The following is a 25,034-nucleotide window of genomic DNA, read 5'->3' on the forward strand; positions in this document are numbered from 1 at the left end:
GGTAAATGGGTTTCACAGATTCAACACTCGAGAATTTTAGTTTTTTTTTTTTTTTTTAAATGTATTCAACCAGATGACAGAATTCATCAATTTTTGGCAGGAATTTCGTGTAAATATTCTTCGTTTCTGTAAGAGGCATCCAATGGGAAAAAAACGGCTATGAGCAAGCTGAGAAGGTAGGAAAGTCGAACAAGGCCTGTCACGTTTTCATTTTTTGTTTTTAGATTGCCAAACTGGAAAGTAGAAACGATACACGGGTTCTTTTTCTTACGCATGTCGTTGTTTCGCGTGATGGCCATGGCGGCGCGGGCGCGCGGGCCCTGTTGCGTGAAATGGTAGCCAAACTTGAGCATGCTGGAGTTGTTCTCCAGCATGGCGGCGATCTCCATCTCCACCGAGTCGCCGAGCTTCTGTCGCTGTGAGGGGAGAACATCTCGTAACCAAAAGAGACACGCAAGTGTTCTCGGACTCATTTCCAAACAAGCATTTTCTGTAGCTCGCTTTCGCCTAAGGACAATTTAGAAACGAGGCTGAAATGGAATTGACTTGGCTACTACAAGTCCTGGGTCAAGATCAAAATCTTCAGCCTCACGATTGTGAGGCAGCCACGCTAACCGTGCTAACCACTATTCCACCGTCGTGCGTCCGACCTGATTGTCGATCTTGAGCTCCACCAGCGTGGCGTTACTGGCCATGGCCTTGATGACGGCCATCATGCCGTCGGAGGTGATGAAGTTGGACTCGATGTTAAGACTCTGCAGGCTGGTGTTCTCCTGCAGCATCTCCGCACACGCCTGACACGCGCAAAACGCAAAAAGCTGACACTACATCATATTCCTTCACGTTGTTGCCAAAAGACGCAGGACTCACGAAGGCCACGGGGTCGTTGCTACGAGTGGCGGCGATGCTCAGAAACTCCACGTGAGAGTTTCCCTTCATGGCCTCGAAGATCTCCTTCAGTGTCGGTATGGGAATGTCCTGAAAGCGCGAGGCAGAGTTGGGAGTAAATCAACGCGTCGCGAGGCGGCCCGCATCAAAGCCGGCTGGTTTGTTGCACACTGTCAGCGGTCTTCAATCCTGTTCCTGAAGGGCCGGATTCTTGGCTGCTGTCCATCGCTCCGCACTGCAGCGCACCTGAATCAAATGATCAAGATTGTTCTCCAGCTTGGCCAGACCTTGCTGATTATCTGATCATTTGAATCAGGTGCGTTGCACCTGGGAAACCGGACCTCGGGGAACGGGATTGAAGACCCCCGGTTTAGATTCTGAATCATCCAGGTCTTGGTAACCAGACAAGGTTGAATCGAGGCAACTGGACAATGCAGTCACCCCCCCCTGATGGAGAATGTCCTGACGTCTCTCCCCCAAAGATCACCTCTTTCAACAGGAGGAATGACCCTATCGAGCAGTTTTGCCACAACACCTAACATTTAGAAGTGACGAAGGTGAAACGTCTTCAACAATCAAGATCAGTCCAGTTGCCTTGATTCAACCTTGGCTGATTTTTGTTGACAACTTTGTCCTCATAACTTTACATCTTTTTCTCAAAAAATGACAACTTTGTTTTGTTTTTTTTCCTTCTTGAAAAGAGGCAAATTGATATTTAATTGCTGCCAGGATTATAAGAGGGTCCTTGGACAAACATTTCCCCTGGTCCCTGGACTCCAAAATTTAGGTAACCCCTGTAAGACATTTCATTGGCCGGTGTAGACTTTCGACGTTATTATCTAACGTCCTGCGCCATCGGTCTTTACCTTGATGTTGTTAAAGTTGACTTCGGTCAGGCTGCTGTCGTTGTTGTGGATCCTCTCCAGGGTCTCCTCCACGTTGGTGGAGTTGGGCGGCTCGTCGGGGAAGATCTTGAAGGGGTCTTCTTTCACCACGCCTCAAGGGCACACAGGAGACGTCAATGACGGCACCCAACACCCAATGCCAGCTCACTTTCCTGGTACGTCTGCTACTACGTACTGTTGATGCCCTCCGTGTTGGCGATAGTTCCGGTGGTGCCCAGAGCGTCGTAGTACTGCTTGTTGCTCATCAGCGTGTACATGCCCAAGATGGCTGCAGGCGTGAGAATAAACGTTTAAGAGTCACAATGTCCTTCAATCGGTGAGTGGCATCCAATTGCCATCCAGGTGGAAGACAAGGAAGTGGACACTAGACATATTTGAGTGTCACCGTAACGTGGGACAATGACTGCAGTATAGAAATCAAGCACAGGTGAGGAACAGTGAGGACATTAGCTTCGGGGTGAAAATTGAACTACTCAACCTTGGAAATGAAACGCTGCGAACGCTGGACGAAGTTTTTAGTTTTCAGAGTATTATACATTGGTCAGTCAAGTAAGTCGAGCTCGACTCGTTCCCCAAAATCCGACTGACTGCCTACCAGACTCGACCTCCCTGTGATGTCGGTGTGTACTTCAGTACGAATACCAAACAGGCTCTTGACCCCTGAATCTGAATTAGAGCATGCATTCAGAGGCTTAAACAACAAAAACATCAGCAGCACCAGTCGCGTCTGGTACGGTCTTTATGTTGTTGATACTGGGTCAGCGTTGAAGCAGCAAATAGTTTGTTGGTCCGAGCTGACTTCAGAAGAGTCAGTCTGATATTTGACTGCGTGTAAGCGAGACCTCGACGCCGAGAAAGATCTTTAAATTTAGCGCAGAGCATCACAAATGTTCTATTCTGGTGCTTCTTGACCTCAGCCAGGCCTTCACAAGTTGACCGTGGAATTCTCTTTCAGATACTTGAACACAGGCACAGTCTTCATCTTTCCCCTCTAACTGGACACACTGGTAGGCCCTCAGGGGTCCGTTCTGCGACCGCCGATTTTTTATCCTGGTTATCTGAGTTCAGAGTCAGATCGTGGAAAAAAAAAAAAAAGAAAAAAGATTTGTACATTCATTATTGAAGATGCCAATGGCTTGACTTCACATCTGCCAGATATGCAGGTGAAGATATGCAGTTTCCAGGTGACTCCATGCAATGCAGATGTGAAGCAGTTGCAGTGCCTAAACAACTACTGTAATTATTAGCTCAGTGTTTGACTGGAAACTTTTTTCGGTACATTTTGAGCAGCCTAACCTTTACTTCTTTACATTTTGTAAAGAAGTGAGACTTTTGATATGTTTTTCTTCATGTGTTGATTTTGATTAGATTGTAGCTTTCCTGTTGCCTTGCTGTTACCAGGAGGGGGAAGCATTGTGTCTCAGGCTGCAATCTGCCTCCCATCAAAGCGTGTCATCCACCAACTGCTGTGGCTAAAGACCCCCCGCCCACCCCACCCCACTCCACCCCCACCGTTCCACCCACCCCTTGTGACCCCATCAGGGAAAGGCAGGCCAGTGAGACAGCTGCCTGCTTAGCCATAAACACCCGCTGTGGGCATGACGGTAACACTGCTAGCTTTACGGCTCCAGCTAACCTAGCAGGGGAGCGGCGATGGATGCTAATATCATAAATAAAACAGTTAATTACATGCTGCTTTGCAGCTTCGCTCTCTCTTTTGCGCCAAGCTTTTCATCCCCTGCCGACACGCTGGCCAAAAAGCCCAACAAAAGGCTGACGGAAGGCTAACCGAGCTGTAATCCTCATCTGGACCCGGTCCAGGTCCAAGCCCACTGGCAGCCAGCGAGGGGCCAGGCTCTGTGAGTCTGTCCGTCTGTCTGTCTGTCTGTCCACATGCTTTGGAAGTTTCCAATCGAGAATTGGTCCTCGACATTTATGGCTTTTACAGACCCATCAAATCCAAGTCTAATGCTACTTCTACAGTTCTTAGTTGACCCCGCAAAACCTGCCTCATCATTCCAGAACATGTGTTTAAACAATTAACAAGCTTAAATATAAAATCTCTACGCCACGGGCCATCTTGGGCTTACTCTGTCAACGGCCGTGTGTTTTACAAAGATATCCTATCTTCCTCCCACAGAAGCCGCTCCACCCTACCGGCCCGGCGCGTTTTATTTTTGAGCTGCTGACTTCGGGGAATCGGATCCTGTTGCATGTCTGTCGTGGCTGGTGGGACGTCCCAGCGCAACTTATATGTGGGTCAGCCCCGTCGATGTGCTGGCATGCTGAGGGTTAATAAAAAAAAAAAAATGTAACATGGCTGCACAGCAGGACGCTTGTTCTTCCATCCGTCACACCTATGGGCAGTTTGGGGTTGCGTTCGGGTGAGACGAGTTGACCACCCTGGTTTGCAGTCAATGTCGGGGCACATATAGAAAAACAAGCGTGGCGTTAAGGATGTGGTCTCACCTGCGATGTCGCACATTTCGGCGTCCGTGGCGTTTTTGAGCGCCTCCTCCAGCTCCGGCTCCAACATGACCTGCTCGTGCTCGGGAATCTCGGTGGCCTTTTTTGCCACAAAGGCTTTTCCTGGAGGCACGCAGACAGATTACTCATTTGGTCGCTTGTGCATTTCATATTAGCGTTAGGCGACGGAGACAACTTGGCGTTGCCGCGGCCCGGAAGTTGGGGACCCCTGCCCTATCTTCGAGATTTTCACCGATCTAGAACCTATCCCTGCGATAAACAGGGGTTCACTGTGATTCACAGTGACATTTGGGATTAACATCACTGGTCGAATAGCATAATCGCATAAAGTAATATTGAGCTGACTGAAAGCAATATCAATTTAAAAAAATGCAATTTCTTTTTTCTCAATGTCTGTATAGATTTTCAAGGTTCAATTGATACAACAGGTCTCTTGTTCTGCAAAAGCAAACTATAATTTGGCCAATCATGCAATGCAACTGAGTAGTTGTGTTTGATTGGCAATGGGATTATTAATGGGGGTCCTTGACGAAAACGGTACCCCGTAAGGAATCCCTGTAAAGTGTGTCGCACCTTTTTTCTCCCCCGTGAAAGGCACCAGCTCCTCCCGGTCTGGGTGCTGCATGGCCTCCTTCTCCAGGTGCTGCATCAGAGCGTCACGGTCAAACGGTCCTGTCGGGTTTTTCTTTGTCTGGTCACGCTGCCGCATACCAGCTGGCAGCAAGGCATTCTGGGAGGACGGGGAGGTCATGTTTATGTGACACGAAAGCAGAACTGGGGCTAAGTCACATACAGTATGTCTAAGTCATAAGGAAGTCTTACATTTCAGGCAAGTCCTAGATTTACTGGGGCAAAATTTGAGTCGCATTGTTTTCTCAATGGAAACGCAAACACAAAATTTAGTTTAACCGGCTATCAGCTCGCTAAATTGTGATGGTAATGTAGCTTACCTGTCCTTGTTGGTTTTATAGTGATGGATGAATGTCGTACTGAATTGTGGCGATATAGCATTAAGTTGTTTTTCAGATTTTTTTGTGTGTGGCTAAATTGGTGTCCAGTGACCCTAAGTCTCCTATCCCCTTTTTATTAAAAAAAAAACTTGAGCACCTTTGTTGCCATCAATAGTTAGCTAGTGCAATTGTAAGTTTCTTTTAATAACTTGGCCCATTTCCATCACAACCACACTCACTTAGCTAGCTAGCTAGCTAGGCCAGCTAGCTATGCCTAAACACCGACAATGTCACAATTTACTGAACAGAACAGCTTGGTGGAGTTATTCAAACCCCCAAGCGACACACATTTATTTTCACTGCACAGGAACTTGAAGTCTTACTCCAGTCAAATCATGTGACTGGAATGCCGCACTCCTCATACCTCGGGGTCCATCTCCTGCAGTTCATAATCCAGTTGGTCAAGCTCTTCGGGACTCAGGCCCTTGAGGATGGCGTCCTCGTCGATGTCCCTGGGGTCCGACATGACTCACTTCTTGGGGGGGGACCGGGGGGGGGCCACACACTCACATGCACTCGCTCTGGTATGGGTGGGCTGAGGTGGTGGGGTTCTGTGAGAGAAATAAAAAAAAAAAATTAGGGATGGCCGACATACCCGTATCAGCATGTCACTATTGAATATTTTAGGATGGATTATTCCACCGAATAATCGGATAAAAATGGATATGCGTTTAGTGATTTTCCTTCTGATTATTAGTGTGTTGCAACTGAAATGTATTTGCTCACTCAATGTGGGTGTTACGGTACGGTATTTCATGCATACACTTGTTTACACATTCACCCGCTGTCATCAATTGAGAGTAGAGAACGTTAGTACTATTCAGCGCATGGAGAAGTTGCATTTTTCCTGTTGAATGCAGTACAGGCAGCAGAGCAAGTTTACTTACATCTGTGTATTGTATAAATTGTTATGTTCAGCTGTTACCTACTTTTTGTACTTGTATCTATCTATGTTTTGAAATATTTGTGTTATAGTTTTACACTGTGGTTCAGTCAAACAGATGTTGTGTTTAACTGGCTGGGTAACCTAACCACCATTGTGTTGTCTGAAATTGTATGTATGAAAAGTATACGTGGTATCGGTACTGAGGATCAGTGAGTACTCAAGAGTAAATACTCGCACTGGTACCGATCTGGGGAAAAAAAGCGGTGTCAAACATAACAGAAACGACACTCAACACATCGCATGACGTCACGCAGTGAGCGAGCGAGGCCAAGCGATGACTGAAGCGAGAAATCCAATGAGGTGCGGGTAACTCTAAACCTTTTAGCGCAGCTCGTAGCCGCTAAGAATAGCAGGGGAGGCTGCGCACCCTCATTTATCATCCGCGCACCCTCATTTGTCATCCGCGTACCTGCTTTAATGCCTCACAAATGCCTGTGTTGCGACCGTTTACCGGGGGAAAAAATGTGTCGGAAAAACCCGCGTCCGCTGCCATTGTGATGAAGAGTGAGGATGTTTCGCTTGTGTGCTGTTGAAACGTTCGCTGGGGAAACGGTGCATGTTGGAACATCCATATGGGGGAACGTCTATCGGGGTCCGACCGATACATCGACTGATATTAGCTGGTTTCAAATCAGAAAAACATTTAGGCAGCGGCGTCCAACGCCGATCGATTACGTTTGCTCCCTTGGAGGTTGGACGGCTGCGCCATCGACTGCTTTGGCCTGGAAGCTGGCAGCGATGCTTTTGCAGCCAACTTGCAACTGAATGTACATTTTTGAAGCTGAAGAGTGTACATTGAATGTTTTGATGCCTATAAAATTGAGCATAATTCCGATTGAGATTCTGACAGCACAGACACACTTCCATTATATTAAGTGAGCAAAGCCAACCACTTCCCGACGAAACACCGAACGTAATTCTTGCTGTTGACGGTGCCGCACGTTTGCCTTCTTCCTGTCGGTGTGGGTCTTAGCGCCCAAGTGTAACGTTCCAAATCATGCGGGGCTTAATTTTAGCTTGACAAGTCAGCTACTTGCAGCCGCGTCAAGCCTCAGCGCCTTAGATTGCCCGCACGCACACACACACGCACGCGTACAAAAGCACACTCATGGACTGCACACAAGGTGTCTTCTCGCAAAGTGTCACACAGCCAAAAGAACTCGAGCTGATTCATTGACAAACACCACCCCTTGCAGAAAAAAATGAAGTTTTCCCAAATTACTCCCTAAACTTTTTCGTCCAACTTTTTTGACACCATGTTCGACTTCCAAAAACGTCCAACTTAACGCTCGATAAACTTTCTATTTACATCTCCCAAATATCTTTATCTTTAAATTCAGAAGTATCTTTATCTTCAACAGCCAAAGACATTCCAAACATGTACATTTCCAAATACTTTCCTCTTTAAAATACATCCCCAAATCTCCATCTTCTCCATCTCAACCTTCATCTTCTACTTGCAAAATCCTTCATGTCTGCTCCAAAAACTTCAACCTACTAAAACCTTCATTTTGTTAGTCTAGTAGTAGTGACCCAGGTCATATTTTGATGTTTATGAAAAACTAGAAAAAAAACAATGTTTATTTAGCAAGTACATTATTACTTTGTGCATTGATCTCATCTCCACGTTCTATTGCCTAAAACTTTCAAATATCTCCATGTTCAATTACCCCGAAAAAAACCTTCTTCTTCTAGAAATCAATTTACCAAATCTTCATCTTCAACCTCTTCATTTCTTTTCACTTCTAAAAACCTCCATCTTCCCCTTCCAAGTCCTTAATGCTCAACTGTACTTCCCAAAACATCCATAAGTCCATCTTCCAAAAACATTCAACTTTGAAAAGCTTTCTCCTCCCGAAATCCTTGGTCTTCCTCAGCCCAAAACCTCAACTTCTATCTTCATATGCAGCCACTTTCATGTTTTACTTTCAAAATCATCAACTTCCAAATGACTGTCTTCCAATGGATATTACATTTCCAAATCTTTGACTTGCCAAATCCTTCATGTTGCACTTCTAAAAACGTTGACCCCCAAATAGCCCAAATTCTTTGTCTCTTAAAGGGAACAACTTTCAACTTTATCCTTCAAATATTTTGGACTTTCAAAAGAGTTCTTGTTCACCTTCCTAGTTTTTCCTTTCATGCGTGTTCATCTGCGCACCTGATTTCTCGTCATTTTGATCGTCATCCAAAAATGTTCCTGTCCCACTTTGCGTCTTGCCAAGCGGGAACAAGCAGCACCAAATACAAGTTCAACTTGGATCTCACCTACCTCAAGTCAACAGCGTCCGAGCCTCCACTGAGACACAACTACAGCCACCCCACCAGCCCTTACCACCCTAAACACCCCACCTCTCTTGTGACGTCAGCATTGTATTATAGGGAGGGGGGCCGGGGGGGGGGGGGGGAGAGCAGATGATGGCAGAGAGACAGAACTCTCCCGATTGACGGCAACATAAAAGGTGGAGCAACACTGACATCCAGTGGCTGAAATGAGCCAATACTAAGACAGGCAACAATATTAGCCCGCCCGGTCCAACATGCTCTGAAATAGTCTGTGTTTATGGACATAAACGTGTCCAGCAGGTGGCGCCGCAACGGCAGTAGTTCAGTAACGTGAAGTGCGTCTGTTGAGCTCAAGCTTCTTCCCAAGCTCTTTCATACCTTACCGTTGTTCTTCTTTGTCGTCATGAGGATTATGAAACTCAACACTTGCCAGACATGAAAGATACACACCTGACAACACACAAACAAACACACACATACAACTCGCTTCTCACATGACTTTTTGGCGTCTTCTTGTGGAGAGCTTCAGATTTTTTGTTGTAGTCGTTTTTGTGTCCAAGAAGACAATCAGTCTTCTCCTTTGACTTTTTTTGGGCTGACATTGACACTCACTTTTTCTTTTTTTTTTGTTGTCTTTTTACTACGTGTCCCACATTGACACTTTTTTTTTTAATTTTTGTTGATATCCACAACAATACAGGTCTTTTTTGTGCCCTGTATTGACACGATCTCGTGTTTTTGACTTTTTGTCTGATTCTGACATTTTTTGGGGGCGTACAACTTCCCCATACTTTCTGTGGTCTTTTTTATTCACCACGTTGACATTCACATATTTGTTCATGTCTCTCTTTTGACATCCTGATGCTTTTGCTGTCAATTTTGTGTCTTACTTTGACATTCTCACACTTTTTTGTTTACGTCTCCACCAGTTTTTGTCTTTTAGCCTGTCAAACTCACTTACTGACTTTCTGACATTTGTTTTGCCCTTCGTTGGCATTCTCACACTATTTGCTGTCATCTTTTTGTCCTTCACTGACATTCACTCACATTTTCTGTCCTTTCTTTTGTGTGTCACATTGACACTCTCACGCTTTTTACGTCCCCTAACGACATTCTGACCCTTTTTTTGCGCACCCCGTCGATGGAGAGGGATGTTCGGTAGGGAGAAAGCTCAGGACTGACAGTGCCTCATACTTTATATGTCGATGTATGTTGGCGCTTATATACATGTGTAACACATGGTTACTGCGTATATTTACATTGGTTTTTGATTCTGAATGTTTACTGTTAATGTTATACGTTAACGGCCACATTATGCTCTGTGTGCCCTATATCTTTGCTGCTGTAACGATGAAAATTTCCCCACTGTGGGATCAATAAAGGCCTTCTTATTCTTATTGGCGTTTTGTATTTGTGTATTTGTGTGTGTGTGTGTGTGCACGCGCCACACTAAGATTCTCAAGCTTCGTGTGTTTTCGTGTCTCATGAAGCAGCAAGAGCATGTTTGACAATTCTGCGGTCATCAAACACACCTGGCAACATTGTGCTGCTTACCAACAACAATCACAGCCAACTAACCTTTCGTGTCCCACATTTTCATTCTCACATCCCAAATGAGCATTCGCACAACTTCAAGTGTCTTACATTGACATTATTGTTCTTTTTCTTTTTTTTTTGTTGGTCTCCCATCGACATTCTTGGAGTTTTCTTTGTTTGAGTTCAGCGAGGACATTTTGTCCCCTTCAGCCTTTACATGATCTTATTAGTCATTCTAATATGAGACAACCCCAGACATTATGTAACCATGAAACACACCTGACAACACTGTGGACATCATTAGCTCTAACAAGAACAGAAACACACCTATATGCGACTCATCCATCACTTTTTTTTTTTTGTGTCCCACCCTGAGCTTTTGTTCCTTTCATCCTCCTTATGAGCGCAGTGTGATTCTTAGGGTGATGTGATGAAAGTTGAAGGACATTTCTGACATTCTACGGCTATGAACACCTGACAATGTTCGTGTGCCATCCATACCTACAACAATAACAACACACAAACACACCTACTGTGTATATTTGTGTCCCAAATTGATATTCTTAAGCTTTCTTTTGGGGCCTGCGTTCAAATATTCTGTCTATTTTTGCAGTCCCACATATTTAGCCTAGAACACTAACGGTAAAATTAGCAACACCATCACTAACGTCGGTCGGGTACATTTCACCCGATAAAATATCCCGGATAAAACACAGTTTTCATCAATTTGTGTAAAAGTACAACACTGTATGCCAAATTGGAAGTTTGTCATCTTTAATTTCCCAAACCAAAATATCACCGTAAAAAATTTGCGTGGCTGAAAATGACCCGACGTTGGTGTTCTAGGCTTAAAACCTTTTTCTGTTGGTTGTGCCTTTTGCCATCCATTCCGAGAGCATTTATTTGTTATGCCGCTGGTATAGATGGAAAAACAAAATAATAATGTAAATAATGACAATAAGAGTAATCCGTAATAATGCTGTGAACATATACTTTCACTTTGACCCTAACTATACAAGACAATTGTTTTTTTCGAGACTCAAAGCATACCAAACAGAAAACCGTGAGCATAAAACCAATACATTCGCACGCATACTTTTTGTGGCCCACGTTAACATTTTGTCGCTCGGTCGTTTTGTTTGCTCAAAATGTGCATTCTTGAACCTTTTGTCCCTCCCGAGACTTTGATGATCACGTTAGTGCCTTTGAGGGAGAAAAAAAACAACAACAACAAAAAACAAAGGAGTGTGAATTCCTGAAAATGAACTAGGTCTTTTTGCTGTTCTTTATAAATGTGGCATTCAGCCACGTGACTGCACACAGTTGCATTTGTTGCAAATGACATTAATTGCTGCATGTTGGCTCGCAACAGACCAAGAACAGTTTGTACACAAAACAGAATGTGACTCATGACGCACTCACATGAAATGTCAGCGTTCAGATCGCTGACCTATGCCAAGGCATCTTCCTAACTCATCACGTGAGGTTCATCTTCTACCAGATGAACCTCATGTGATGGAAAATACCTCTGCCAAGGCCCCAAAGTGTGGCTAACCCAAGGGCACACACAAATTAGCTTGTTCGCACTGTCACAAAAAAGAGGACTCTCGTGCAAACCCTCAAGCTCCTGGCACGACAAGTGAGAAGATTACTTTAGTCAAAGTAGCTGTGAGCATCAACTAGCTTGAAACATTCAGAGCCGTTGGAATTGTTACAACTTGTTTCAACATTCCCGTCCTGTCGAGGATCATTAGAGAAATTCCAGGTCTTCTCAGCGCATCACTTTTACCCTTCGCTACCGTGTCGATGAGCCGACTGTTACACCAACGCAACACAAAACGAGGCAACAGAGAGAAAAGAGAAAAAAAGAAAAGAAAAACATCACAAAACAACCCAACACAAAACAATGGAATAAACCAAACACAAAACAGACACACCACAGCATCACACTAAGAAAACATGACTCGGTGCCACAAAAAACAAGACGAGAAAAATGACACAAAACATGACGGTACAGCGCCAGACAACAACAACAAGACAACACGACGCTGCACTGCACCACACGATCCAAAGTAACACAACTCAACACGATACTACACCAAAACGACAGAAGCAACACTGCACAACACAACACAACAAAAACCAAGACACAAAACCAACCAATATTACGTAACAATGACACAAAACAACACAACCCAACAAAGCAAACGAAAACTGCGCCGCATTAAACAAACAAACCTAAACCAAAACAACATGACACAAAACAACACAAAAACGACTTTTTGTTTGTTTTCTAAACACTTTATTGCTTTCAGTGCAAGAAAGTGGAAGTAATTCGGGTTCTCCGGCCCTGCATGCTACCTGATCACCGTTCAAGCCTTTGCACCTTTTGGGCAAAGCACAGGAAGCGTCACCACAACAACTTCCGTCTCCCTCATTTCAGCCAGTAAGTGAATGTCCCCCAGACCCCCCCCCCAACATGACGACAATCGCGTTCCTCTCCATCCAGCTCGGAGAGACAGCCACTTCCTCCCCTCGGCTCTGAGGCCACCACCAAAACGCTCACACACAAACTTGAGATGAGTTAGTTTGCTATTACACATTCCGCCACCAGGGGTCACCCTAGACAAATTCGTCTTTGTCTGCAGTGCTGCGCATTCTTTTAGCGTGTGTGTGTGTGTGTGTGTGTGTGTGTGTGCATGCACAGAGGCCATTTTGTGTTAGCTGGGCCGTAATTAAAAAGTTCTAAGGAGCCGGTTTGACATGATGATGAAGATGACATCCACAGGTGTGTCTGACTCTCAAGTACAAGAATGTGTGTGTTTGTTTGTTTATGTTACCATGGCAAGTACAAACAAGCGCTGAAATATACATCGGGGCGCATATTTCCCTGTGTTTATTATTCGACAGATTCATCTCGCCAACATGGCGGAAAAGGGACACGTTTGGGCAAGTGCAGGCTTCCTGGCGAAATGGATGTTGTTTTGGGGTCCTCGGCACCACTCGCCCAAATCTCACTCTGGTACACGACCCCTTGATTATCATTTTTTGGTGACGCATAACCCACACAAAAATCATAATCAGCTATTGAAAAAAGAAGGGGACGCTGTCAAAAGCCTACCCAAGATTTTTTTTTCCCAGTCATGGCGCGATGGCATATGGCGAACCGACAGATTCGTTTCACAGTTTCTCGTCTTATTTTGTAACACTTTGTACTCTTTGTTTTGACGCCAAGTCTTTTGTGAAAGTTTAAACTCCCCCATCTGCTTGGATTGAAAGAGGAAGAGGAAATTCAGCCTTAAAAAAAAAAAGCCCCATTTCACCAGAGCGCATACTTGTTTGTAGCATTTTAAAAAAGCAGATGACAGCACAAAGAAAAAGCGTTGAGCGTCCGTCTCGGGCGCCTTGTTAAAAAATGTGAATGGTTGAAAATGTGAATGGACGCAGACGGCCGGCCTCCCCGCTCACATGAGCGCCATCACGTTCTCTTTTGTCTCTCAACGCCGAGGCCCGCTTTGTCCCACCCGGGCGGGGAGGGGGATCCCGTTTCCCCTTGACTTTGATGTCAAACCCCCACCGCCCACCCCCACTCCCCCGTAACACCCACCAACCCACCCACACACACACAAACCACATGAGCGCATGGGGAAAGAATTCCAAAGCACATCCATCGGCGGAAAAACAGAACCATACATAGAAGAGGACTCTCACTTGGAAAATTTGAGGACACTGAATATGGCAGTAACTGATCCCCCTCGCAATGAAAATTTGCAACATAGAGCAGCCCGAGATGTGAACGCGAGTCGAGATGCTGGTCGCCTACATGTGCCCTGACATTGACTGGCAACTGATCAAGCATGGGAAAAAAAAAAAAAAAATCACACACACACACAAAGAGAAACAGTACATAAACAACACCAAAACATGCCATGCTACAAAACAACACAACAAAAACACAACACAGAACACAAAAGCAACATAAAATATCACAATACAGCACAACAACAACAAAATTAAGAAAACAACAGGCTAAAATCAAGAAACAACACAACACTCAAACACACAAAAAAACCCAACACAAAACATCACATTACTACACAAGAAAGCAACACTCAAAACTAGACGAGACATCACAACAACAAAAAACACAACGCCACAAGACCACAACACTCAAAATAACTTAATGTGAATGGCCATGACATGTGGGGTCCCTCAAGGGTCAGTCCTTGGAGACTTTTTGTTCAGTCTGGATATGTCACCTTTGGCCAAATGCTTCAGAACAAAGCCAATGTTGGTTGTCATAGCTACGCGGATGACACACAGCTACATTTCTCAATGTCCGCAGTTCACTCAAGGTGCTGTGTCACTGCCTCGAGTCAATTAACGACGGGATCTACCAAAAATGTCCTTCTGCTAAACCGCAACAAAAATGAGGTAATTGCTTTTGGCAACAAAGGAAAGAAGATTTCTGTTACAAAACACCTGGAGTCACCATCTTTGGAAACCAAAGACCAAGTCCGAAGTCTTGGGGTGCTGATAGACTTGGGGTGCTGACTTTCAGCAATCATATCAAATCAATCACTAAAAAAATCTCCAGGGTGAAGGGTTGCATGCCCCGAGCAGACCGGGACCAACTTATCCACGCTTTTATCTCCAGTGGATTTGATTGTTGGAACGGTCTTACTGGACTCCCTTCAAAGGAGCATCGCAGCTCGTTCAGAATTCCGCCGCTCGGGTTGTGACCGCAACAAAGAGATCACAACACGTTGTCAACAGTCCGAAAGGCTTGACACTGGCTTCCAGTCAGCTGTAAGATAGATTTTCAAATCCTGCTACTGGTCTATAAATCACTCAATGCTTCGGGTCCTGGATACATTTAAGAAATGCCGATTGATAAGGGCTCCGAGCTCTGCAGACTAGGGTCAATTAGTGGAGCCGAGACATCAAAGCAAACATAGTGAAGCAGCATTTCGCCGCTTTGCTGCATGCAAATGCCTGTGAATGTCTCCGTCTTTGCTTGTGTGAAGCAGGTTAAGTTGCCTTGTGTCTGAAATGTGCGAAAGAAATCAGGCTGCCTTGCCTCGCCTCGATCCCTGGCTTGTTGTGGCACGACGCGGTACTGCACTGAAGGTGCGCACCTCTCGAAAAACTGATTAGAACGATTTGTCACAATCGCTACTTTTGGAAGTGCGCAAGAAATAGAGGCCAATTCCTGTCATGCAAATCACTTGAAGGTCAAGTTAGGTTAGTAAGGTTAAGGCTTAAAAGAAAAAGAATTATATTCTGAATACATCAAATATTAAGAGTATGAGGTCAAAAAAAGGTTAAAATAGGTATTTAAAAAAAAATGAAAAAAATATATTTGATAATAAAATAACACACATTTTCATTTTTTAGATGTATTTATGTAAAATTGCTTATTTCACTATATTTAGGGTATTATTTATAATAAATCATAGAGAAATTAGTAAACACAGACATAATGGGAAGAATTGACTAAAATATTAAAAAATGGAATACATTTTAGGTTAAAAATGCGACTTGAATGCAAGAAATATTACCCAATGTAAATGCTTAATAGCACGGGTTATCAACACATGCATTTATCAATTTGATAATCGGCTGGTCAATGAATGTGATGTATGCAATGCATTCTGGGAATTTTGCAACTTAATCGTGCATGTGGCGTATGTACCACATCCAGTAGCATAAATATTTACATTGCGCATATGACCTCAATTTCAATATGTGGCAGCAGTGCTGTGGGGGGGCTGATGGATGGGGGCGGGGGGGGGCTGTCAGTGGTGTGTGTGTGTGTGGGGCGGGGGTTACTTTAATCCATCTTAACGACGGCGGGGGCCTCGAACCCGAAGCGGCAAACAACATGTGGCACGTAAAGCGTCCCTTTGATTGCATTGTTGCTATCGGAGGCCGCGCGGGCCCGTCGGGGCGGCCCACCAGACTGCGGCCGCCCACCCCCGCATTCGCGGCGCCCCTCGTGGCCCCCCCACGCTGAAGAGCGAGGCCGCGTCCTTCCTGCAGCCGGCTGATGTCAGGCTCGAGGAATGTGCAAAACAGAGCACACTGGGGGGCCTTGTTCTCCCCCCGTGAATAGAAGGCGGCAGGCCGAACCACATGCCACACACACGGCCCAGCCTGGGGGGGGGCCGGGCGGGAGTGGGGGGCTTTGTAGGCTGACTGAACACAGAGTGTAGTTTGAGGTCATGTGGAGGCACTTTTGATAAAGTTTCATTTCGAATGAAATGGAGACAAAGCTTATCTGAAAACAACTTGAATGTGAAAGTGTCAAAACAGGAAGTGCAAGGTCAGCACCCTCTGGCAAGCTTTTTTTCAATGTTTATTTTTTTAATCACTCTATGAACCAGGAAAGCACAAGGGGGTGCTATAGCCTCCAGGAACACCGATGGTAACTAGTTAAGTTCAAGGCAAATGTCAAATAAGCATACCAACTAGGGCTGAGCAATTAATAAAAGTCAAATCAACTTGGCGCTGCGGTAGAATGCAATTTTCGAATTGCAAAGGCTGCAGCTTGGCGTGGAGACGAACTACTGCTTCATTTCGGTTCGTTGCTAGGCTTTATTTTTATTTATTTATTCATTGAGTGCTTAGATAGGTTCAGTGCTTAAGGAAAGAAGTCCACAGGATTCCATATCATTGTTCCATGAAGAAAAAAAAAAAAAAAAACTCTTAAAAGACTGCAAGCCAAAGTGTTTTAATTGGTTCACAAATTCAACAGGAGTAAATAGAGCAAGTGTTTTTTTATATGAATTCATGATCCGGTTTGCTGTTATTTGAGCAAAACCAAACCTATAATACTCGGTCGGGTCAATTCGTGGAGCCCGGAGTTCAAAGCAAACATGGTGCATCGGCATTTAGCGGTCATGCTGCACACCAAAATAGCATAAGCAGTCAACAGAACTGAATGAAACACTAACCTTTTTCTTCCTCCCATACCGACGAGTAAAGGCTTTTAGAGCCTTTCTATAATCAATTTACTACTCGCGGCACTTGAATCCCTCAAACAACGGCCACTTATCCACAAATGCTGCAGGAAGGCACACAGAGAAGCATCTAAACAATACTCACAGGCATATGCTCTTCCTACGCTGCCAAAAACCAAGATGTAACTACGAAACTCCATCATGATTTTCTTCTACTCCCCAGCGTAACTACATGTATTTCAATACGATGACCCACACTGCCCCCAAGTGGCCAAGCCGTGCACAGCTTGAATAGCGCTCCATCAAAGAGGGTCAAAAGTATCGATACTTGGTATCTGCAGAAAAAGTATCGGGATACATCGCAAAACGCTATTTTTTGTGTAGGCGTAACACGCTTTGACACAATTGAAATGGACTTGGAGGGGGAAAAAAAGTTGAGTCGTGTAGGCCTAGCAAATACATAATGGCAAAAGCGTCAAATACAAAAGTGTGCTCGCTCACACTTTCATGTTCATGCACACGTGTATGGCCCAAGCGGTCCATCACTGCGTGACTATCCCGGTGCGGTCATGTCTGCGGGGATGACGTCACCGCTCTTATGTAGGCATCAACAAGTCCAGGCGTGCTCTCGCTGCCAGATGTTCGAGGCCTACAGTGCTGCTACGCAACCAAGTACAAATACTTTGTTACTGTCCTTTACTCATTTCTCAAAGTACTTGTTTACTTTTACTTTCTACAATCCAACACGGATATCTGCACTTTCTGTCCGCTATTGTAAAACTGCGCATTTTAGAGTGGACTTTTATTGTGGACAGCCAACGCAACGCGTTGCTTTAGATAAATCATTTTAGCTTAATGCTAACAAACAATGCAAAATGCCACAGACGGGCTAACGAACAGCATGTATGTAAGCGATGAACACATTTGAACACAAATAAATGGCCAAGTCGTGCACAACAGAAGGAGCTGCAATAAGTTATTCATGATGCACAAATTGTTTAATTCTTTACTTTCTATCTAATTAGTTTATTACTCTGCGGGTTTTTTTAAAGTAGAATATTACAGAGTGCTATTTCCCTTATTAAAAAACAAATTATAATTGGATTTTTGCTGGAACAGATTAATGACATTTCTATTTACGTCAATAGGGAAAGATCTGTATCTGTACTTCTCCTTAAGAAGCTCCTTTTTATTTCTTTACTTTGCTTTGAAATGCCTTTAAGAGATCAGAACATTTTATTGCAGGTCTAAATACTTCATATTGGCTCCCATTCAGCTGTAGAATACATTTAAAAATCCTGCTACTGATCAAGAAAGCTCTGAATGGTTTGGGGCCTGAATACATGAAAGATATGCTAATTGAATATAAATGCAGTAGGGCTCTGAAATCTGCAGTCTCGGGTCAATTAGTGGAGTCTAGGGTTCAAAGCAAACATGGTGAAGAAGCATTTAGCTGTTACGCTGCATGAAAATGGATAAGCTGCCAACAGAAGTGAAGTTAGCCCCAAGTGCGAATGCTTTTAAATGCAGGTTAAAAACGATGCTTGATACCTTTGATGAAGGTCTTTTAGCCCATTTTAAAAATCAATTTCATTGTATGGTCTTTTAGCTACTTTTTATGTCTTTACTTTGCTTTTAAATGCCTTTAAAGATTTTGTTTGTAACTTCATCTTAAAGTTTTCAATGTAGGTTTGTAATTTTTGAAAGCTACTTTTATCTCCTTACTTAGTTTTTAAATATTTTGGTCGTAAACGTGTTTAAATGTTATCATTGTACATTTTTGGAGTCATTTCAGTAGGCTACTTTTGTTCTCTTTGCTTTGATGAAACGTGCTGCAGAAATAAAGCTGCCGTGGCTTGCTTTAACTATTGTTTGCAAATGCTTTTAAATGTTATTTTTAATTATGTCAAGCACATTGACTTACGAAATGTGCTATAGAAATAAAGCGCCCGGGCCTTGCTTTGACCCTTTTGTTTACAAATGCTTTATTAATTATAATAATTAGGATACTTATCTTTAGTTATGTATTCTATATGAAATGTACTCGAGAAATAAAGCTGCCTTGCCTTCCATGGATAGCATGCGAGTAATGTTGCCAGCTCTGACAGCTTTGAGGGTCGTAGCCAAGGTAAGACAATCAAAAAACAAAACTTTGAAGGGTCAATTAGTCCGACCGACATGATGTGTTTGTAGTGTCACAAGTTGAGCAATGCATTTTGGGACCGGAGTTTCTATTCAGCCAGAAGCCAATGAGCATGTATGTGTGTCTTGCTGATGGGGTTAGGGTTAGGGTTAGTGGAGAATACTATTGATTTTGTTGCACACTCGTGAAAATACTAGATAATGGTTATGCTTTCATCAAATATAAGCCACAATTAATTCAAGGGGACTGCTTGGGTTATTTATGATCAATTCTTTTGTACAGTCACTTGCTTTTTTGTTTTGAATATTTTTTTTAATCTAATAAAGAAATGCACTGATGGGAGGATTTTGTTGTATTTATGTATTGCATTGTCAGGGGGAAAAAAAACTGATAAAAATGTTTTCATCATTATCGATAGCTTCACTGCATATTTTGTGGAGATAAAGTGATCTTAAAAGCTTTTTGAAAAACAACAGCAACATTCTCGCTTGCTCTAATGACGCAATGAAAGTGTTTATTATCAATTCTTGTGAAAGCATGAAAAGCCACATGCAAAAAAGACCCACTTTCTATTTCACTGCAAGTCCTGCAAAAATCCCCAGTGGTAATCCAAAACGCCTCCTCACAGAGACAATCGCACGACTGTGGAAAAAAAGAAAGAAAGACAACATAGCCGCCTGTAGGCGTTCTCGGTGGCGTTAAAGCGACAACACAATGGAAGCAAAGCCGTTACGCTCCATGCATTTACATGTCCAAAACTACAGAAAAATACACACGACAAATACCAACATGTGCAGGAACAAAAGCAATTCCATGACTGCCCACGCACTCTCTTTCACGCACACACACACACACACCCACCCACAGAGCGAGAGACTTGCTTTATCACCTGAAACCAAAACATCTTTTTTTGTTCCAGGAAAGAATGAATAATAATTACAACTACAGTCAGTTAAGTCAACTTGCTGATTTTTAGGGGCATTTTCTAGGATCAAATCATTTTGATTGTTTGGTGTCTTGAGAGCCCATGCAGGCTGGGCCTACTATTGTATGCATGACACAATCATGAAAATGTCAACGTCAATGTAAAACAATCGCAAAAAAATCTACAAATTAAGTCATACAAAAACAAATAAACAATCCAACCGATCAATCGGGACACCAAATTTGACGCCTTTGCGATACAAAAAATATTTTTGTCAACTTTTCCTGCATGGGTGAAACTAGTTGAAGCTCTGAGGTCAGCACAACATGTTTGCGCTAACGTTACTGATTGACACGCCGCCGTGTGGGTGGACTGATAAGAGCCCCTGCTGTGTTTTGCTCGGACACAAAAGACAAAAATGACTGCTGTCAATCATCCGCGACCATCCAAATTCACCCGGTCAGCACGGCAGAGGTGCTCAGCACTTTTTTGCCACATACTTTGCTGCCAGTCGCTGTTTTCTTTAGGGCACTGCACAATCTAGCTAGCTAGCCAACTAACTGACTAGACTATCAAATGTTTTTTTTTAAATAAAGTTGAGGACAATAGCTCAAAGAATAAAGTAAGACATAAATTATATAAATAACAGTGTAAAAAAAAACAAAAAAAAAAAAAAAAAAACGGTTCAGTAAACACGACTTCTAGAATAAATCAAATAATTGAAATGTTTTTTTTTTGTCATGGAATAGAGCAACAAAATCATAAAAATACATAAATAAACAGAATCAAAGTCAATAAAGTCATCTCTGTTTTAAAAAATTAAGAAATGAATAATAATAGAAATAAAAAATGAACTAAAACCTGCCATCAATAAATACTTTGTATTTTTCCAACGAACTAACTACCGGTAACCAACCAACCAACTAAACATGCTGTCAGCATACATTTTACTAACTAACAAACTAACACATGCTATCAATATATATTTGCCTAACAAACTAACTTCGACACTGTGTAGGTGAGACAACGACACTTGAGGGGTGTAACCCATCCCGACGTTTATTCGTAAACGATGACAAGCAATGAAGCGTTGACTTGGTATTAACGGTGGCTCAATTATTTTTTTCCCCTTGTGATGTAAAGTATCGTGTGTAATGGCGGTCATCATGAGGTGGCCTCAAATTGTTGCCGTAGCTTTTAATGCAGTTATTGTGTACTCCGTGTAGTCATTGACGTGGCCATTGCTGTAGTTCTTGACATTACTTGTCATTGTTGTCCCTTTGTATAGTCGATGTAGGTGTCGGCTGATGTCAATGTCAGTCGATTGCATGATTAAACATGTTTTTATTTTAGTGTGGGCGGCACGGTGGTCAACTGGTTAGCACGTCCGCCTCTCAGTTCAGAGGTCGTGGGTTCGATCCCGGCTCCGGCCTCCCTGTGTGGAGTTTGCATGTTCTCCCCGTGCCTGCGTGGGTTTTCTCCGGGCACTCCGGTTTCCTCCCACATTCCAAAAAAAACATGCATGGTAAGTTGATTGGACTCTCTAAATTGCCCCTAGGTGTGATTGTGAGTGCGGATGTTTGTCTCTGTGTGCCCTGCGATTGGCTGGCAACCAATTCAGGGTGTCCCCTGCCTACTGCCCAAAGACAGCTGGGATAGGCTCCAGCACGCCCCGCGACCCTTGTGAGGAGAAGCGGTACAGATAATGGATGGATGGATATTTTAGTGTGCGAAAAGGATTCTCAGCTGCTTTCAGGCCCGTCAAGGTCAACAGAGTTTGGAGTCTCGGGTACTTTCCTCCGCAGTCGAAAGCGCTGTCGAAAGTGGACGCGTGCCGCTAAGCGTCGACACGCTGCGCCACCACTACTTCCGCCTTTTCCATTTCCACGCATCAGTGAGCTACAAAGTGCTGCTCCGCTTTCAAACACTCTTCAAATTTATCCAACCAATGCCAGGCCACATATAGACAAACAACGGACAGGTCGCAGGTCAATGTAAGGGTCCGTATTGCCATGGGTGACATCTCAATGATGACATCACATGTTCAAGTCAAATAAGTTTGAACACAAAAACGAAAATTGTGACGCATCATACACACACATCAAAACTGAAGTGGGCGGGAAAATTCCGGGATGTGAACGAGGGAAAAAAAAAATTCCGTAAGGACCAATCAAAAACATGAGCATACTCGTGCGGCAAAAAATGACATCTGCGATTATTAGCGTGTGTGCGGCATGCGCCAGCATGCACAGTACGTCTCTATAGTGCGGGTGTGTGTGCACGCATGTCATGTGACCTGAGCTTAGCTATGGGAGGCTCATGGGAACACGAAAATGACTTCATTTGCCCTTAACACACATACACACACGCACGCACGGTGACAATACACCCACAAACACACATGAATAACGCACACATTACAACTTACATGTACGTGCATGCACACACACGGGCACTTGAAAAAAACAACACACATACATACTTTGAAAAAATGAACATGCTTCACAGACACACATGCAATTCGCACATGTATGTGCACATGAACATACAAGCATACACAGACACTTTTGCGCACCCAAACAACATACACACACACACAGATGCGCACACGCAAACAAGAAAGGTTCTCCTTTAGCTTGGTGAACAAACAAAACGTCACAGGGAGCAAGGTCTGGACTGCAGAGAATGCGAGGAACCGTCTTGATATCCATCTTGGTCAAATAGTTGGAAACACGGATGGCCTTGCGGTCTGGTGCATTGTCCTGGTGGAAATGCCAGACACGATTTGAAGAGTGCCGGCCTTTTGCCTTGGGACAAACTTTGCGCTCATTTTCTGCATGTTCAATTGATCATGAATCATTGTGTGCGCTGTTCCCACACTGATTTCAAACCGTACACTTATTGTCTCCAACGAGACTCGGCAGTCCTTATCCATAAAAGGACGACTTTTCCCCACCAGCTCCAGTGTTCTGACTTCCCTCCCCATCTCATCGTCTCTCAGGCTCTCTGCTACCCTTACAGCTTTTGTTCCAAGGGAACACAATCAAGTTCATCCATAAGCAGTCTGACGCAGTTCATAAATCAGCATAATGTTCTTTCTGAGCTTAATACAAAATTTTATAGCGTATCACGCTTCCAAAGTGTCCTCACATCCCGACTGCATTCTGCAAAAACTCCGCTGTTGACGAGCATGATTTAGTAGGGTTCGCTTTCAACCTGGAATAGCAAAAATTGGTAAGTTATCTCATTAAACATACAGCAATGACATCAAAATCTCAAGAGTGTGGGATGATTATAACTGGCCCTACGAAAAAAGTCTCAAAACTTATTGAAGAGGCCTCGTAGGTGTTGTGTAGTCAGTGATGAAATTGTTGCGTCGTCGTTGTTAGTGTAGTTGATGCAATTATTTGTCGTACACAGAGGTGCAGCATTTGATCAGTTGTTTGCTGAGGACGAGGAGGCCAAAGCCATGGCCCAACTGTGGCCCGACGTGCAGGTGCAGGCCCTGACAAAGGCAAGCCGTCTCATGCGTGTCGCCGTCAAAATGTCCACTGACTAAGGGCACGTTTGGAAATGTGCTCCGAGCACGTACTGACTCAAATTCAACCGTTCACAGAAACTCAGAGCGTTGATCGGAGAAGCGGAGTGCCGGTGCGCGCACTAAGTGCTCCAACAGTCCGTCAGAGTGAATTTCCAAACACTCTAAATGTGCTGGAGAAAGAAGCAAAGAAGAAGAAGAACAAGGCAGCTGACAGCAGTAGCAGGCAGCACAGCACAACAAAACACAACTTCATGCTTGAATTGATTCAAAGTAAAACAAAAGCAACCCCGCCCACCCCCCAAAAAAAGGAAGTTTTTCATTCATTCATTCACATGAGTGCTGCTAGAAAAATGTGACAAAAAAAAAAAAAAAAAAAAAAAAGGAGAAGCTGATAAGCTTAAATGACCAAGCTGGCCACTAAAAGGAGAAGCTAACAATGTCTCTTAGAGCACAGCGCGAATAGAAGAAGCAAACCACCCACAATGCTGAAAGGAGATTCTAACATTATAAAATGAAAATGAGGCTAACAAGCTAAAATGCCTATACTAAGACGCTAACAAACTAAATTTACCAAATTGAAGTGCTACAAGCAAAAGATAACATACTGCTAAAAGGAAGTGCTAACATTCTAAAACGTCTTTCATAATGCTAAAAGGTGAAGCTAACAAGCTACAATGCAGAAACTGAAACTCTAAATACAGAAGCTAATACGCTAAAACTCTCTTGAATGCTAAAAGAGAACCGAACATTTTAAATTGTCTCTCATAGAACAAAGAGAAGATGCTAACACGCTATAATGAACAAACTGAGATGATAAAATGTCTCTCGTAGCGTTAAAAGAAACTAACAAGATAAAAGCACCAAATTAAAGCCCTAAAGTGAGAGACGGTGTCAAACTAAAATAACTAAACTGACATGCGAAAAGCAGAAGTTAACACACTGAGCTGTTTCTCAGCATGCTAAAAGAAGAGTTCTCTCAAAATGCTATAAGAACAAGCTAACCTTCTAGAATCTCTCTCACCGGGCTAAAGTAAAAGCTAAAATGACCACAATGAAGTTTTAAAATGTCTGTCAGAGAGCTAAAGCAAAAGCTAATAGGCTAAAACGTTTCTCAGACCCATAAAATGAGAAGTTATCAAGCTAAAAATACCTCTCAGACCACTGAGAAGCAAACACGCTAAAATGTACATCATAATTTTAAAAATAGACAGTAATTCCTGTCAATGGGTAAAAAGAAGACGCATACAAGCTAAAACTTGTCTTAGAATTCCTTAAATGGAGCAGCTAAGAAGCTAAAATTATTTTCATAGCACTAAAAGCAGACACTAAAATGACTAAACTTCCAGCAAGCTCAGTCATGAGGTTATAACCACTTCCTTTGCATAGGCGTGTGCATGCGTGGGAA

The 25,034-nt window shown here is 43.4% G+C and overlaps 1 protein-coding gene and 1 long non-coding RNA gene across 5 annotated transcripts in view; one reads left to right on the plus strand and one right to left on the minus strand.

Moving 5' to 3' along the window:
* tmod4 (tropomodulin 4 (muscle)) overlaps nt 1-25,034 on the minus strand; it is a 40,440-nt gene that overhangs the window by 959 nt on the left and 14,447 nt on the right. For 3 of the 4 annotated variants that reach the window (XM_086037576.1, XM_086037575.1, XM_086037578.1), the window contains 8 exons: nt 5,655-5,841; nt 4,854-5,010; nt 4,263-4,382; nt 1,969-2,061; nt 1,755-1,885; nt 871-978; nt 651-794; nt 272-416 (listed from right to left, as the gene is read on the minus strand). In XM_086037576.1, coding sequence (XP_085893702.1) covers nt 272-416; nt 651-794; nt 871-978; nt 1,755-1,885; nt 1,969-2,061; nt 4,263-4,382; nt 4,854-5,010; nt 5,655-5,756 — 1,000 coding nt within the window. In that variant the 5' untranslated portion in view covers nt 5,757-5,841. Of the gene's footprint in view, nt 1-271; nt 417-650; nt 795-870; nt 979-1,754; nt 1,886-1,968; nt 2,062-4,262; nt 4,383-4,853; nt 5,011-5,654; nt 5,842-8,508; nt 8,567-25,034 lie in introns of those variants that run through there. The other variant, XM_086037577.1, reaches the window with a different exon arrangement.
* LOC147142907 (uncharacterized) lies at nt 3,167-4,037 on the plus strand. Its single transcript, XR_015087797.1, has 3 exons — nt 3,167-3,397; nt 3,497-3,652; nt 3,934-4,037. It is a non-coding gene; the product is annotated as an uncharacterized LOC147142907 (long non-coding RNA).

The sequence above is a fragment of the Filicampus tigris genome, chromosome 8, assembly GCF_054856515.1.
Source record: "Filicampus tigris isolate MCC_2025a chromosome 8, RoL_Ftig_1.0, whole genome shotgun sequence".
In the NCBI taxonomy this organism is placed as follows: domain Eukaryota; kingdom Metazoa; phylum Chordata; class Actinopteri; order Syngnathiformes; family Syngnathidae; genus Filicampus; species Filicampus tigris.